We start from the raw sequence: 17,753 nt of genomic DNA, 5'->3' as shown, positions 1-17,753 counted from the left end.
CCTACCACCACCTCCTCCAGTCCGGTCACAATAAACATCTGTCGCATCAAAGGCAGGGCTGCTTGTGAAACAGTCATGTGACCTACAAGCTGAGCTGCAACCATTGTGCGACATTCTGTGTGGGCATGACAACCACCAATCTGTCTGTCCGTATGAATGGCCACCGACAAACTGTGCCTGAGAAACAAGCCTGTTGCTGAGCACACTGCCCAACACGACATCCTTCATTTCAGTGACCTCTTTACAGCCTGTGCCGTATGGATCCTTCCCACCTGCACCAGCTTTTCTGAATTGTGCAGGTGGGAACTATCCCTGAATTATATCCGACGTTTCCATAACCCTCCTGGCATCATCCTTCGTTAGTCGTTTTTCTCATCCATCCAGCCTCTTTCCTGTTCCCATTCCAGCACTACATAGCCGTCATTCCACAAACGCACACAGTCTTTTTACTTCTCTCCTTTTGTGCCCCCCCCCCCCCCCCTCTGCCCCCTCCCTCTAACCTCCGACTGCGCCTAGCTGCCCTACTCTCTCTCCACCTCGTCCTTGCACACTTCCCAGCAGCACTCCATTGTCCCTCACCCCTACCCTGCTATCCCTCCCCCTTCCCACCACAGCCTTCACTCCCATCATGCACTGTTCCTGTTGCTCACAGTGTGGCTTCAGTGCAGTCATGTGTGTGAGTTGTGTGCGTGTTTGTGTGTCTGTCATCTGTTTTCGACAAAGGCCTTGATGGCCGAAAGCTTATATTGTGACAGTCTTTTTATTTTGCCCATCTGCGACTCAGCGTCTCCGCCATATGGTGAGTGGCAAATTTCCTTTTCGTAATATTGTTATGTTGCATCCTGGAATTTCCATTGTTTGATTAGATTTAGTGAGATACAGGAAAGACTGGGAGAGGCTCAACATTCATTTGCCAAGTGAATTTACAACATTTGATGCAGAATTATGTGCAATCTTGAGGGTATTGGAGCTAAGGGGAGGTATTTGTGTTGAGAAATTCATCACCTGCTCTGGCTTTCCAAGTTTTCTTAAATCTATTTAATATATGTACCCAGCAGACAAATGTGCTTTAAACATCCAGGACTATCTTCTCCATTTGTAAAGATGGGAAGTAAGAGCTCATGTACCAGGTACCACAGCACGGACAAATTCAGAGTAATGATTTAGTGTACCTGGTAGCTAGGGAAGCATGTATTCTAAAACTCATGGCTCAGTAAACTGTTGCCTAACATGGTGTATTCACACTGTTGAAGTATGAGGCCATTTGTTGAGGTGGTGAAGGGGGGGGGGGGGTCTGGAAGTGGGTGCAAGTGACACATGATACTCTGAGGCTGGGAAAGTCAACTACTCGTCTTAAATGTCAGATATCAGCTCTGCTGTAGCTTTTGCACAAACTCTTATGTGGGCTTCATTACTAGCCAGTTGTTTGACCTAACAAGTGACCGCTGCTGCTGTCAGAGTTGACCACTCAGTGGCAGAACACTATGCTGAACGCAACATTCTCAGTTTTAGTGACTGCTTTGCAACCTGTGCCATGTGCATTCTCATTTATGATAACAGCCTCTCTGCATTAAGTAAATGTGAATTGTCTTAGCAACACATCTTTTGATTTCACAACCTTCTCAGCCCCAGTCTACCCGTACATGACTCCAGCCATGTTGCCTACTTCAATCTATGTACTCTCCAATCTGCCTCTTTCCTTATCCTGTTGAGTGAAATGGGTTTAGCCAGCCGCAAATTGTGGCGCACATTAGAATGAACAATGCCTGGCATCTGGGCTCGGGGATTATCCATTCCACCAACTGCAAGAAGTTGGGAAGACCAACCATGTTCATAGAATTTCAGTGAATTTCACTATCTGCTGTACTGTTCACAGAACTGACTGTGGTTCCATTATTTTGAATCAAATGGAAAACTTGACCAAGAGACCTAGAATGTTGTAGACAGTTTAGGCCACAAATGCCTAGACAATTATCAAATGGTTGAGGATGTCAGGACCCCTGAAATGAGTCAGGGGTGCTCTACACATCAGACACTGCTAGCCAGCTAGCTGACTGTGTGAGATGCACTTGAGGATCTTACATTAGGCAACTCTTCAGTTCAAGAGACGACAGAGTATTAGTGTAGGAGTCAAAGAAATCCTACATCAGACGAGACTACTAAAATCACAGTGATCAGCTGCTCAGGCATTTGCAACAAAGTGCTAGAGTTTGAAGCACTCCACTTAAGGAGTGTTGGAAAGGTAAATGCCGTGTGACTAGGGCCTCCCGTCAGGTAGACCGTTCGCCTGGTGCAAATCTTTCGAGTTGACACCACTTCATCAACTTGCGTGTCAATGGGGATGAAATGGTGATGATAAGGACAACACAACACCCAGTCCCTGAATGGAGAAAATCTCTGACCCAGCTGGGAACTGAACCCTGGCCATTGTGCTGACCACTCAGCTACCAGGGGCCGACTCAAGGAGTGTTGCTAATGTAATACTATGTTCAAAAATCTTTCAAAAAACTGAATTTGGCAGTTGTGAGGGTGTCGGGATGGATCTAAGTCTGTATCTCGTCCATGCACAATATTTCAACAACATGACGCATCCGCTTTAGGTGCTACCTGAGATTGCCAGTTAAGTGGAATGGGTCCAGTATTTGTATCTAATGCATGTGCCCCTCATGGTTGGTTCTATGTGCTCCATCTGCAATCTCTTTCCACTGGAATCCTTCTGAGATGTTCTGTTTTCAGCCTGACATCAATCTGATGTCCTGTTTTCAGTCTGGTGTGCCTAGCAGTGAGCTGATGTAATGTATTTAGTCTGGTGGCCCTGACAGCAATCTGGCATTCTGTTCTCAATATGGTGCACCTGGTTGCTGTGTCTTGGGGACAAGGCATTATGTATAAATATTGAATACATTCCATTTGACCTGATGAAGACTGAGTCAGATTGTTGAAATATTGTGCATGGATTACACTGATATCTAGCCGGAACACCTGGCACCTCAAGATGTCTACAGATCACTGGAAAAGCGTGATGAAGAATTACAAATAAACATTTTTCTCGTACTGTGCAAACATAATACATTATTTATTCTGCCACGATAGAAACATAACTTTCACATCTTAATTGATGGAACAGTTATGTTTGCTACATAGAGACTTCAAGGGATAAATTTTGCTCTGCATTGCCGTACCAAATTAATATGAATTATGTATAAAAATGGAAAAGTTACAATTTCTGCCTAATTGTTTATAAGAAGGTCTACAGATACAAAGTATCACAAGATTGAATAGTTATAAGGCAAGTTTCCAAGAATTAAAAACTGAAAACATTCCATAGGTAGCTAAAGTGGGAGAGAGTTGAAAGCTAGCAGAAGTAGAAAGGAAGGTAAGATATTCATGGTTTAGACACAATGTGTATTTCTTTAAATGTTGTATGTTACTATAAATCCTTTCCTATTTGCTCCAGCTCGCAAGACAGCCAAGTATATGTACTTTTTTAAGTGTTGTATATTGCAGTGAGTCCTTTCTTATTTGCTCCAGTATGCAAAATGGCCATGTTTGGATTTTTACATTTCAGTAATATTAAGAAAAGGATAGATTGATACTCACCCGTCGGGTTGCAGACAGGCACAATGAAAAGACAGTTACACATTATGGCTTCTGGCGAAAGTGTTCTTCAGCAAAGAAAACACACACTTATTCTCATACGCAAGCACACCTAATGCACTTATGACTGCTATCAGCGGCAGCTGTGACCGGAATCCAACTGTCACATGAATAGTAATCTGGGGTGAGGCAGGGAAGGGGGAGGGATAGCAGGGTATGGGTCGAGGGAGAGAAGAGTGCTGTCTTGTGGGGCATGCTGGGATTAGGTGGTCACCTGACAAAACTGCCAGGTGTAGTGGCAGGAGCTGAGGGGTGTTTGTTTGAGTGTGTGGTGGAGAGGGGGGGAGAGGGGAGGGTGAATGGGGAAAAAATGGGAAAAGGGAAACAAAAGGAGCAGGGAAGTGGAAAGGATGGGCAGGTGCACTGGCGGGGGAGAGAACACAATGAGGGTGAGTAGATGTGGAAAGGGATGGAGGTGGTAGGACAGAAAGGGTGGAAACTGTTGGGTAGAGGGTGTGGGAAAAGTAAATTACTGTAGTTTGAGGCAGGGATAATTTTGGGAGCGGATAATGTATTCTAAAAATACTCTCATCTGCAGAGTTCAGAAAAGCTGGTGGTGGAGGGGAGAATCCAGATGGCCTGTGTTAGAAAGCAGCCATTAAAATCAAGTATGTAATGGTGTTACTATTGTTTGTTTTTACACCTCTGCAATATTTTGTGTTTATTTTTTACTGTGACATTTTTTCTTCCATTCTACAGGTTTAGATGGTTATTTGGCAATTAGCAGTTATCCTCCAAAGGTCCTGGTAAAATATCCTCCCCTCCTTCAGGTATGTCCAACGTTACTACTATCTTCAGCATTTCAGGAAATATTGATGTAATGGTAACACAGTGAAAAACTGGCTGAATAAAATTATTTGTTAAGTTTTAAACCCTTTTAGAACTCAAACTTCTCACCTTCTGTACTGTAACAATGCTAATGTAGTTCTATCTGTAATTCCATTTGTAACATATTTGTTGTCGCATGTCAGTAATTCCAAGAAATTCCAAACTGAATTAAAATAGTATCATTTAAAATATGTTTCAAGTTTTTTCAGTATATTGATTCTGAAATAGAAAATTCCAGTTAGTGCTTCAGGATGTAATATTCATAGCAACATGTGCCTCCTATAATATAGAAGTAACTGTACACATAAATACAGTTCGTCCAAGACATCCTGAATGAGTATTCAGTTGCGATGTAGAGCAGCGGAAGTGAACTTTGCCTACCAAAGCCCTACCCAATTACAGCTGCTGTAGAGTGGTGGTACTGGGGGTATAGAGAGGAGGAACTAACTAACTAACTGAATTTTCCTCCACCAGCACAACAGTTGCTTCATAGTGGCTATTGCACACACATGTACTGAGTACTGTATTTCTAGATCGCCACTGCCCTGAAGTTGACTGACTTCTGCTGAGTTCAGTCAATCTAGAACTAGGACACACTCTTTCAAGACATTGTGAACAAATAGTATAGACCTGTAAAATTTACTTTTGTGAGTAAATAACTGACAGAGCAAAAGTTTTTTGAGAACAATGAGTATACTATTCATTGGATATTGGTCTTCATTGGTGCTGTTTGGTGTATAAATAGGGTAAATCCAGTCATTGTTACAAGACTGTATTATTGTTTGCAGGTGCTGCAGCATAAGAACTAGCTTTTAAAAGCTACTGTTTGCGAATATGCAGCTTAACTTATTCATTTCTTTTGTAATTTCTACTTTATTTTGGAATTTACAGACTTTGGTGTGTTTAATAATAAATCATTAAATATCATGCTGCAGAAGGTGTTGCTATACTAACTAACCAAAAGTGGCTACTGCAACAATGGCAGCCACGTGTTACAATGAAATTTAAAGCATGAATTATATAAAAACTTGCCATATATTGCTGCTCACATTATTCAGCAACTACTTGCATTATAGTATTTGTACTAACCTGCACCTGCTTTTTGACATTGAATTGTGGTCTAATGCTGAGACAAGTTTCATCAGAATAATTGCATCCTTTTGTGTTGGAAGCATAAATGGCAGAATTCCTCCACCACTTTGTGTAAAACTACATACAGAAATATTTTGTACTGTGGAAGGGAAGAATGCGGGCATTATGGACTTGAATGGGATCTACCTTGTAGGTGACCACAACTGACTGAATGCATTTGTTAAGTACACAGATTTTCATGACTAGTCTTGGTTCTTTTGTGTCAGTTTGTATAGATAGTTTAAGGTGGAGAGCAAAGACGAATGTGTTTTAAATCTGTCACCCAATGTCATTGAAGTGACAGATTATGATGAAACTTTCCACAGGGAAAGGACACAGTTTGATGTCAAGAAACAGTCAAATATTAAAATGCCTTGCAAAATAGTTCCAAGTAGTCTTATTACTGTTGTATCTAGTTAGTGTACTTGTTTGATAAATTTTGTTTTTCTAAACTGTGAAACCAATAGAATTTGTGTGCATTTATTTAGTTTCCTCTTGTCATTTTCTTTGTAAAATGATACAATAATCCTCTTAAGGTGTTTTACTTCAGGATTTATTCAAAAACAAGTTTTTAAATAAATATAAGCTTCAGATGTAGTAATCATATAAATTAGTAGTTATGGACTGTATTCAAATGATGGCTCTTAAGTTTTTGTTAATGGTAATGTTTAATTTTGGGTATTATGTTTCCAGGGACGGAGTGTTGTGGTTGCACATGAGGCATGCTGTATTTTGTTAAGACATCACAACTTTGTAGAAGTGTGGCGCCTAGGTGAAGAAAGGGATGGTATCATGTCACAACCGGCCACACGACTGCTGACCCTTAACAGTCGAGGTGCAGAAGCAGTCACAGCAGCAACCATCAGCAGTGACAGCCAGTGGTTAGCTTATTCTACTCATAGTTGCTTGCGGCTCTTCAGTTTTCATGTGGTATTGACATATAATCTTTCTTTTTATTTAGTTTTAATTTCATGTAAAACTAATACATATGTTGTGTCGTAAGTTTGACTGCAGTTCTTTTCATAGACAGTCAAGTTCTTTACAGAAGGCCATTTTCAAGTAAAATGAAACTGTTAAACTGTACAGAATGAATATTCCTGTGACAAAGACATAGATTGTGGTTTTTTAGGAGCTGAACCACAACAAAAAGGCCAAATGCAAACAGGACACTCGTGCTGAGGGTTCCATACAAACTTAATTATTTACACTGATGGTAAAAAATAAAAAACTAAGAAAGAGTTGTACGACCTAAACGAAATTTGGTAGGTGTTATTGTACATCTGAAAGGTGATGTCTATTCAGATCTCATGCCAGTTGCATATGGGTGGTGCTAGTAGTGCCACTATGAGGATGCCAATCAGGTTTGCTTCAAATACACACTGTAACTGTAGTAAGCATAAGTTAACTTTGAGATTGGACATGGTGAGTTGATGTTAGGCAAGAAACCCTTTAAGGGGGGTAGGATGTCAAATGGGCGGACTTTGAGCAGGAGAGGCACCACAAGACTTTTAATTTCAGTATCTATACTTTTAAAAATAAATTCATAAAACTTTGTCAGCATAACCAGGAAGGATTCACGATTCACACTCACAACAGTGGAAGTTCTAAAACATAGCAAAATAATTTTTTTCTACATGTGAAATTTCATAATTTTTTCACTTATTATTGGCTGCATTTGTTGCTATAGGTACACTTTTATTCATAAGTAAGAGAGATTTTTGATGAATTTTGCACAGCATACAAACCATACTTAGCAGGTGTATGATTTATCTGCATTCACTACACGCTCTGTCTATTTCATACAAAGCTTTGATGCCGTTCATTCCAGGCTTAATTTCAGTTTTCTCTAAAACATATTTCCGGTTTTGCAACACATCATTAAAACATGAAATTGCAACATAAACACCAATAGCAAGTGCATTTCCCACAAAAATGGATTTTGGTAGTCTTTCCCATACACACTGGTTAAAACTTTCATTTGGGTTTTATGTATTGCCATAAAGACATTTCTTCAATAAGTTTTCATTTGCAAGGTCCCTGAATATAGGTTTGACGACTTCCATCACATCAGTTGGTAGACAATTCCTGTGATGATATTCTTCACTTACATATGATAGAAGAATGCTGTGCAAAGAGGTGTGGCACTGCATCTTGATACATTTAAGACCAAATAAGGTGCCTTATAATCTCTCAAATATATATGTTCTATACTGAAAACTATTCAGGAAGATGTGCAGTACATAATAGGCATATTTTTGAAAAATTGAATTTTTTAAAATTTTTGACATCCTACCCCCTTGAGGCAGCAAAGACGCCACCATCAGCACATCACTGAGTTTGAATGAAGTCATGCTACGAGAAGCTGGATGTTCATTCTGCGATATTGCTAAAGACTTGGCAGGAATGTAGCCACTGTATCTGACCTGACAGAGGTGGTGACAAGAACGTAACATCGGAAGAAGACCTGGAACCAGATGGCCATGTGGCACTACTGAGAAGCAAGACCATCATGTTCAGTGTATGGCTCTGGCACATTGTACTGCATCTGCAACAGCAATTTGAGCAGCAGATAGCATCACTGGGATACAGTGAACTATTGCAAATTGGTTACTTCAAGGAAAGCTCTCAGCCAGGTGTCCTGTAGCATTCATTCCACTGAACCCAAACCAATGCCATTTGTGGCATCAATTGTGTCAAGCGCGAGCTCGTTGGAGGGCAGAGTGGAGGTCTGTTGTATTTTCTGATGAAAGCTGGTTCTGTTTTGGTGCTAGAGATGGACATGTGTTGGTTAGGAGGAGGCTAGTTGAGGTCCTGCTACCATCCTGTCTGCATGCTACACACATTGGACCCACATCTGGCGTTATGCTCTAGGGTGTGATTTCGTATAACAGCAGGAGCACTCTCGTGGGCATTGACTGCACACCGACTGCAAATTTTCACATCAGTCTGGTGATTTGATCTGTTGTGGTGCCATTCGTGAACAGCATTCCAGGGGGTGTTTTCCAACAGGATAACACTCACCCACATACTACTGTTGCTACCCAACAACCTGTTGTGCTGCCGTTTGTGAATAACATTCAAGGGGAGTTTTGGTCATCTGTGCTGGGACTCGAGGATCTCAATAATTTTTGGTTGTTATTTATATTGATACTGGCAAGATATCAGTCCCCAAGAATTACAAGATGATGTCAACATTTCTACAGTAGTCCCTGAGATTAGACCGGATATACAAAAAGAAGCAAGCAAGAGACCTCAATTTATATACCAAGAGAGAGAGAGAGAGATTTATTAAAATATTTTTATTTTCTTAGGAAAGCATGACTAAAGCTCTCATTTTACGTTTCCGTGCAGAAATATTTTTCTATAATGATTTCGATGGATGTAGAATGCAATGTAAGTTCTAATGGCAAAAAGATAATTTTATGGATATAATCAACAGTTTAACTAATTTCCAATTTTTTCATTTACATGTAGTGTAAAACATCGCTTATTGCCAAATTTAATGACTCAAGGTCAACTGGAAGTGTCCTTTAGGGTTTAATGGTGAGGTTGTGAATATCAAAATATGCCAAAAATATAGAAAAATCTTTTAATTGCACTGATGTCAAAGTTTAAATGTTTTACTCCATCAAAAGATTGTAGTTCTTAGTAAGTGACATAAATTTGAATTTATTTAATGACCTGTTATCTGCAATTTGTCTGAATCTTAAAATTAGTTGGAACTAAACTAACTTTATAAATAAACAAATATTCAACAGTAGTACACATTTCTAAAGGAGACAAATTAATTCTAACATAAATATGTATGCACAGAACACACAAAAAGTGGTGTCATAAATGAAACAAAAGGTTCAACAATGGTACTAAAGCAATTACTGCTCGACAGCTCCGCCGATTTTCAAAATTGGCAATAAATGGTTAAGTATACTGCTGGCCCAAAGTGGTATGATTTCTGCCAATTCAACACTAAGGAGCATAGAAGAAAACACATTATTGTTACTCTGTTTAAAGCTGTAAGAATAGTAAATTGTAGGAATTCATAATGGATGCAAATCACAGCCATAACTTTGTTAAGAATTGAATCTCTAAGTTTACAGTTCTCAATTGGTTCATGCAGACAATATGAAAATAATGTTAAGCTAATGTGAGAGGAACACATTGAAGGCTTCTCAATTACCAGGGGAATTATATGAATGAAGCCATTGGAGATAAACAGGAATTTTCCAACTTTATGCATCATAGTATTCAAAGCCAGGAACAAGCTGGTGTGTGACAATGATGAAGAGGACAGGGGTTATGTTACAATGCACAATAACACTAAAATAGTGACATTCTGCAGCTTTTGAAAATAAACTTTTTGCGTATCAGCATCATTTTCATGTAATGTATTTACCTGATAATGAGATGACATTTGTTCTTACATTTGTCATTCACAAGATACAGAGTTGTCTTACAAGATTAAACTACTGGTGCTGAGGTGGTCATTTGTGTAACTGATGAAGTAAAGATTTTGTATACCAATTAGCACTCCCAGTTTAGCACAACAAACCATACTAAAAATGATGCATTTTGGAGGGATCTTTAAGGTAACATATTGTTGAAACTGCATACTTTCGTAGTATGCTAGTATGCACCTAGCAGCAGCAGCAGGAGAATACACACACAAAAAAGAAGGTTGTACTTGGGCAAGCTTTCAGAGCCAGTGGCTCCTCCTTCCAGCAGAAGGGTTGAAGGGGAAGGAAGAGTGGTGAAGGAAACAGACTGTAGAGGTTTTCACTTGGTAAGTAGATTGTTTTAGCTATCCAGTTACATTACGTGACTCATCAGCCAGTCATACTGTAGAACATTACACATGCAGCACAAATAATATAAGGATAACTTATATCTCATATTGAAGATATTTCAAATGTGTGTCTGCAACTACAAGAAAATGCATATATTGTCACCAAATGTGTTTTGTTTTATTGAAATAAAAAGTAGTCAGCAGTCTCTAATGAAAGATATTTACGATGTGGCTTTCTTTGTAGATAGAAAAACAGCTCATTATTGAAGATATTGGTTTTTCTTATGGTATTTTGTGTCTGATTTCCACTCACATCAGGAAACACCATCTGCTTGGATATTTCGAGATATTCCTTCATTTGGCACTGTTGATTCAACTGTAATTGCACATTGCTTTGTAGAACTTTCCATTACTTGGGGTGAAACATAACTAAATGCAGCACCACAAAGAAATGTGGGAATAGGCTGGAGTCAACTGTGCCATACATAGGAATACCTCAAAGCTGTGCAAGCAGATGGTGTTTTTTGCTGTGTATGAAAATCAGACATAAAATACTGAAAATAAAATCAACATCTTTTGTAATGAACTGCTTTTTGATATAGAAAGCAAGCCAGATTGTAAATATCTTTCATTACAGATATTTCAATAAAATGCATTTGTGTACAAAATACACAATTTCTTACAGTTGCAAAGACTGATTTAAAATACCTTCAGTGTGTATATAACCACTATGGACAATGTTGTCAAACAAATGAATTTAATGAAACTTCCTGGCAGATTAAAACTATGTGCCCAACTGAGACTCGAACTCGGGACCTTTGCCTTTCGCGGGCAAAAGGCGTGCGAAAGGCATAGGTCCTGAGTTCGAGTCTCGATCCGTCACACAGTTTTAATCTGCCAGGCAGTTTCATATCAGCGCACACTCCGCTGCAGAGTGAAAATCTCATTCTGGAAATGAAGTTAATGTCTCAGATTAATATATAAACAGGATTGCAAATAGAAAGCCATGCCTTCACAAATTGTGGTTAGGCAGGAACCTTACAGCACAGCACCCAGGCAGCAATGGCATTTATAATTTTTGTTGTTGAAAATATTTGGTCGCTTATTTCCGAATATGTCATGATTTCCATTGCTCATGTGTGGGTCACTGAAAACCTAAGTCAGGATGGCCAGACACGGGTTTGAACCGTCGTCCTCCCGAATGTGAGTCCAATGTGCTAACCACCGCGCCACCTTGCTCGGTGACCGAGCGGAGGAGTGTCGCAAAGGAAGAAATGCCAGTATGCTTACAAATGGAGGTAGTGATACCTGTGGTGGGGTGGTGGTGATGGTGATGGTGGTGGTGGTGGTGGTGGTGGTGATGATGATGATAATTAAAAATATTTATACCACAAAGATAGTAAGCAAAATAGAAGTGAAAATAAAAATTAAGGTGAACCATTTCTTGTTGCCTATTTTATTTGTCCTTTAATTACCAAAATGTAGACAACCAGTTAATGGCATAAGTTTAGAGTAGATATAATGTTAACTTATTAAGGGAGATATTTTTTCTCAATAAAACTGTTCATAAATTTGATTAGTCAGAATATATTCAGAATATATTAAAAAATAAAATTTTCTCAAGAAGCCTCTTCTATAAAAAGGGGACATTGCCTTATATTTAGGATCATCTTTTTGTCAGATAAATTCGGTATTTCTGTAGAATATTGAGAAGATACGTACTCAAAGAAATTTTTGGAGTTATATTGGAATAACAGCAGTCTTCTTAAGCTGTATGACAAGAACAGTGAATCTGGACCACAGTTAATATTTATTTATTCTGCTAACCTGTTTCGAACAAACATGACAATATAATTTCTTAGATTCTCCTGACAATTCATTGTCATCATGTAGAACAGGTTGTACTGCTGGTGGTCCGCATCTTGCTGACACAGTATTTCACAATTGTAACTTGGCATCTTCATCAGGTGTTTCCTGATGAACATGCTTAGTTACAACATTAAAATATTGTGTTGGAAAGATGCGAATCACCAACAGTACACTCAATTCTAAGAGATGAAAACATGATCACCTTCAGACCAGTAACTCTGATATTAACAAAATGAGGCTAGTATGGTTTAGCTAATCAACGTACAAACTAACATACAGTGACATAGTTACAAGATAAAATATGTGTATACCCTTGGTGATGTGTGGAGTTGGCACATGAAGGTTCTGTATGTACCACAAGGTACCAGTCAACTGCTGACTAGCATGTAGATCCTAGGGTGAAAGGGGAAAGCTCCACCCACCACTTCAAATGTGATTGGTAGATTAAACTAGTGAGAAAAAAAATTATGAGATAATATTTGTACTACAGAAAAAAATTGAAATTAAAAACTTAAAAGCCAATAGTAGTGGCTAGACCCTCTGTGTGCATTAGGTAGAACTGTTACATTGTGTACATCATGCCACAGAGTGTAACATAAGCTATACATACAGTACGATGCAAACGGTTGCTGTAAGTATGCTTGTTTGCTATTTCTGCTGTCCCATCAGTAACACATCTCACAGGCCAGTCAGTAGAATGAAGTATGGTCTGCCTAATGCTCCACGTTGTATGAGGTTTAATTTCAAAATGTCTACATGCACTTACAGTCAGGCAGTTAATTACAAATCATTAAAGAAAATTAAAAATATTTTTTAAAGTTTAAAATAAAATCTTTACTTGCCATCAGTGACACTGTTAATTAGGTTCATTTGAAAGCATTCAAAACTCACATGAAAAGTAAAGGGAGGAAGATGAGGGTCACTGTAAGATCTAAAAACATAACATTAATACTTGGTATTAACAGAAACATATGCATTAGCATCTATATTTTAAAAATAAAAACTCATATAAAGCACCTCACAGTAAAATATAGCTGTATAGTCACTATAAAAGCTGGTTCTAAAACTTGTAGAATGAGTAGATTGATTTCAAAGAAAAACATATTAGTGGTGTTTTTGATGATTTACTACAATGTGTGCTTACTGCTCTTCTGTTTTTAACTCTTTTGTTCCTGATGCTCTGTTTTGTATGTTATTGCAATTTAAGACTTACTGCAATATAATTGTACCTTAATATTTGTATGCACATCATAGCATCTTTTTACTAAGAGGTACTTTTTAGATGATTTTATTATTATTTTTCAAATATAGCTACTACTACATAACTGCTTATTAATAACAAATATTAATGTTATGTTTTTAGTCCTTACAGTGGCCTCTCAGTTTCCTAGTGCTTAGTTCTGATGTAGTTTTAAAGCTACTTGCCTAATAAACTGTGGGGCTACCAGCAGCTCTGATTTTGTAGTATTATTTTGAATTGCAGACGACCACAGCCAAATGACCATGTTTTTATAAGAATTACTAAGAAGGCAAGAAACACAGCTCTGGCATTAGAAAGTTTTTTATTAAAACCACAACTGGTTTCACACCAGATTAGGTGCGTTCTCAGGAGATTTTGTCTACAACGTTGTTTTATGTTGTTCTGAGGCCTCTCCCTGTCCTTCATGTCTCTGAAAAATGAAAAGCTACCAGAAGTGTTTGCAAATTAATAGAAAGATGTGTTCCATATTATCAGTTAGAGGAGATGTGGGCACGGGCATAAGGCTAGCTTTAATTTATCCGTGATGTGAAGGATGGGGAGAGGCTTCAGACAGCATAAAATAATGTTTTGGACAAAATTATGAAAAAGATACATTGTTACTCACCATGTAGTGGAAATGTTGAGTTTGGCCCAAAGCTTACTTGTTTAACAATCTTTAGTTGTTCCTGTCTACCACTCAACATTTCCATTATATGGTGAGTAGCAATCTATCCTTTTAGTAGTATTGTCATATTTAATCCTCGATTTTCCATTATTTGTTGTTGTAGACAAAATTTGTATCCCCTGAGGGTGTGCCTAAATTCGCATGAAACTGGTCGTGGTTTTAATAAAAAAACTTTCTACAGCCAGAGCGACGTTTTTGGCCTTCTTGTAAAGAAAAACAATTAAAAAAAAGCACCTGATTTTAGTTTAAAAAGTATTTTTAATTTCATTCATCATTTGTAATCAGTTGACTGTCTTTTGGTGCGTGGAGGTATTTTGTAAACTTCACATAATGCTGAGCATAAGGCAGACCATGCTTCTTCCTGCTAGCTGGCCTGCAAGGTATGTTACTGCTGGGACAGCATGAATAGTGAGCAAGCATCCCTGCGGTGACTGGTTGGCGTCCTAATATACCGTATTTACTCGAATCTAAGCCGCACTTTTTTTTTCCGGTTTTTGTAATCCAAAAAACCGTCTGCGGCTTAGAATCGAGTGCAAAGCAAGCGAAGTTCTGAAAAATATTGGTAGGTGCCGCCACAACTAACTTCTGCCGTCGAATATATGTAGCACTACACGGGCATGCCTTGTAGGCACAAAGATAAATACTGGCGCCAAATCCTCTGCGTCAGTAAATTAATTTAAAAAAAAGGATGGAAGACGAGCTTTTTTTCTCCGCTCCGAGTTCCGACCACTGCATTTTCATACATTATCCAAGGAAGTAAATACAAATTCCATATTGTTCATCTTCGAGTGTAGCAGCATTTCAGTGTACTACGAAAATCCGACAGGCGAGTCTGTTGGGATGTTTGTCAATATGGCCAACTCTACGTTCTGAATTTTTTCCTACCTGTGAGAAGAGATGGTTGCTAATAGGAACCTGATGAAATGTGAACCACATGCAGTATTCTCTTCACCATAAGAATAATCCGAATATAAACATTTTGCCATGTATTCTTTCATGTTTGTTGCTATCTCATTTAAATCCTGTCTGTCTAATAAACTACGAAACTAGAGTGAGACAACAGCAAACGCGGAAGAATATACATATCGTGTCATGTTTATATTCGTATTATTCTTATGCCTAATAGTGATACAGTCATAAATGAAGCACGGCAAGTGACTAGATTTTAAAATCTAAGATGACTCTAATTTCTGTGCAGAATTTGATGTGCTAAAGAAGCGGCCGCAAAGATTTTCAAACGGAGAAAAATTTTCGCCTAACTCTCGTTCAGAACATGTTCTGTCATACGCAGTCTATTATTTGGTTCTTGGTGATCATTATCAAAGAAAGCAGCAGTGTAAGTAACAACAAATAGCAGTCTCTTGCCATTGTTTCGCTAATGAGAAGATTCCTCCCTCTCTCTCTCTCTCTCTCTCTCTCTCTCTCTCTCTCTCTCTCTCTCTTTTTAATTAAAAAAAGCGGCGGTAGTGCGTACAAAAGCAATCCATGCCCCGAGCGGCAACAGGCCATAAACACGCACTATCAGAATGCGACAAACAATGCATGACACAGTACAGTAATGCATTTTCAGCTTAGAGTGACGTAAACACTTATAACAAAGAAAACGGCACTTATCAGATCAAAGCAAAATAAACAATTGATTCAAACCAGACGAAGCACGTGAAAAAGGAAGGGTTCCCGTATAAATACGGACGGAGCGCCTGACGCATAGCAATAGTAAAGCTTAACTGCTAAAGCTTACGACTCGAACCAAACTACTTTAGCTGTATCATCATTCATTCGACCTAAATTGTGTCTCATATTACAATGGACCAACTTTGTTTCGATTTGGACGTGCGGCCTAAAACTTTTCTCTCCCCTTGAATTTCGAGTCTCAAATTTCACGTGCGGCTTAGATTCGGGAAATTTTTTTCCTTTATTTCAAGTCTCATTTTTCAGGTGCGGCTTAGATTCGAGTGCGGCTTACATTCGAGTAAATACAGTATGTATCTTTGCTTGGTTGTTTATATCGCCTATGTTACACTCTGTGGAAAGAAGTACACAATGTGATAGCTGTATCTAGTGCACACAGAGGACAGTTGCTTTAAATTCTAACCACTATCGTTGACTTTTGAAGTTTTTAATCTCCTTTTAAGTATTTTAAATGTTTTTGTGGATTATAATCAATGTTCAATCATGCCTGCTTATACAGAGTGAGGTCTCTTTTTATTCTACACACGTTATTCGGTAATTTGTACCCTACCGATCTTCTGGAACTGAGGGCGAGCTTTTCCCTTACAACCTCTAGCATCTACATGCTAGTCAGCAATTGTTGATTGGTACTTTATAGTACTAACAGCAGCTCCAAGTCCTGGCTTCACATGCCACAAAGGGTGTAAACATATTTTATCTAGTAAATGTGTTGCTGGATGTTAGTTTGTATGTTGCTTATCTGTATCATACTTGGTCCATTTTGTTGATTTCATTGTTAGTGGTCGCAAGATGGTCATGTTTGATTGAAACCATCTAGACCGACTGTTTTTGTTATACATGAAGAAATGCTGCTAAAATTCCATAATGTTATAGCTAGCTTTGCTGTATGGTAGTGAAAACTTTGTTCTAAGGAAAAAAGATATACAGTTTAATTAGTTGACAAAATAGCAGAAATTACGTTATTCGTGTGGAATTAAAACTTCAAAATATTTTCCCATCATAATCAAGCTCAAGTCCTCATGTGAAAGCAGGGTCATCAGTGTAACACACTCAGCACTGAAAGCATATTTATTTTGAGCACCAACATTTAGCCAGAATAAACTGAACTCCTGGGCAGTGTGTGCAACTATTTATACAAGCATTGAGTATTTGAGAATGTATTAACATCAAAAACATAAGAAATTTCACGAACCTCGCAGAAATGATAAATACATGTACATATACATCTATATCTATACTCCACAATCCACATTACAGTATGTGGTGGAGGGTATGCTCCACCACTACTAGTCCTTTCCTTTCATGTTCAACTAACAAATAAAACAAGCGAAAATTATTGCCTATAGCATCGGTATGAGCCCTAATTTCTTGTATCTTATATTATTGGTCCTTGCATGCAATGTTTGTTGGAGGCAACAGAATCGTTCTGCAGTCAGTTTCAAATGCTGGACCTCTCAAATTTTCTCAACAATGTTCTTCAAAAAGAATGTCGCATTCCCACCAGGGATTCCCATTTGAGTTCCCAAAGCACCTCCACAACACTTTTGCATTGTTCGAACCTGCCCATAACAACAGTCCTATCACAGTATCACACTTCCCTGGAGCACTCCTAACTATATCCTTGTCTGTGATGAATATTTGCCATCGAGGACAACATACTATGTTCTACAACTAAGAAGTCTTCGAGCCACTCGCATGTCTGTGAACCTATTTCATATGCTCGTACCTTCCTTAACAGCCTGCAATGCGGCACGGTCTCAAACACTTTCCAGAAATTGAGAATGGAATCTGTCTGTCTGCCCTTTATCCGTAGTTCACAGTGTATAATGTGAGAAATGAGTTGACTGAGTTTTGCATGAATGATTCTT

General features: G+C 38.5%; 1 protein-coding gene across 1 annotated transcript in view; it reads left to right on the top strand.

Annotated features, from left to right (window-relative positions):
- The window catches only part of LOC126175878 (U3 small nucleolar RNA-associated protein 4 homolog), a 68,758-nt gene that overhangs the window by 24,942 nt on the left and 26,063 nt on the right, over positions 1-17,753 (top strand). Inside the window, exons 8-9 of the mRNA XM_049922919.1 lie at positions 4,357-4,427; positions 6,310-6,546. Of these exons, the coding sequence (XP_049778876.1) occupies positions 4,357-4,427; positions 6,310-6,546 (308 nt within the window). The remainder of the gene's footprint in view (positions 1-4,356; positions 4,428-6,309; positions 6,547-17,753) is intronic.

This window comes from Schistocerca cancellata, chromosome 3 (assembly GCF_023864275.1).
Source record: "Schistocerca cancellata isolate TAMUIC-IGC-003103 chromosome 3, iqSchCanc2.1, whole genome shotgun sequence".
NCBI classification, from domain to species: domain Eukaryota; kingdom Metazoa; phylum Arthropoda; class Insecta; order Orthoptera; family Acrididae; genus Schistocerca; species Schistocerca cancellata.
This window is presented reverse-complemented; position numbering and strand designations above follow the sequence as displayed.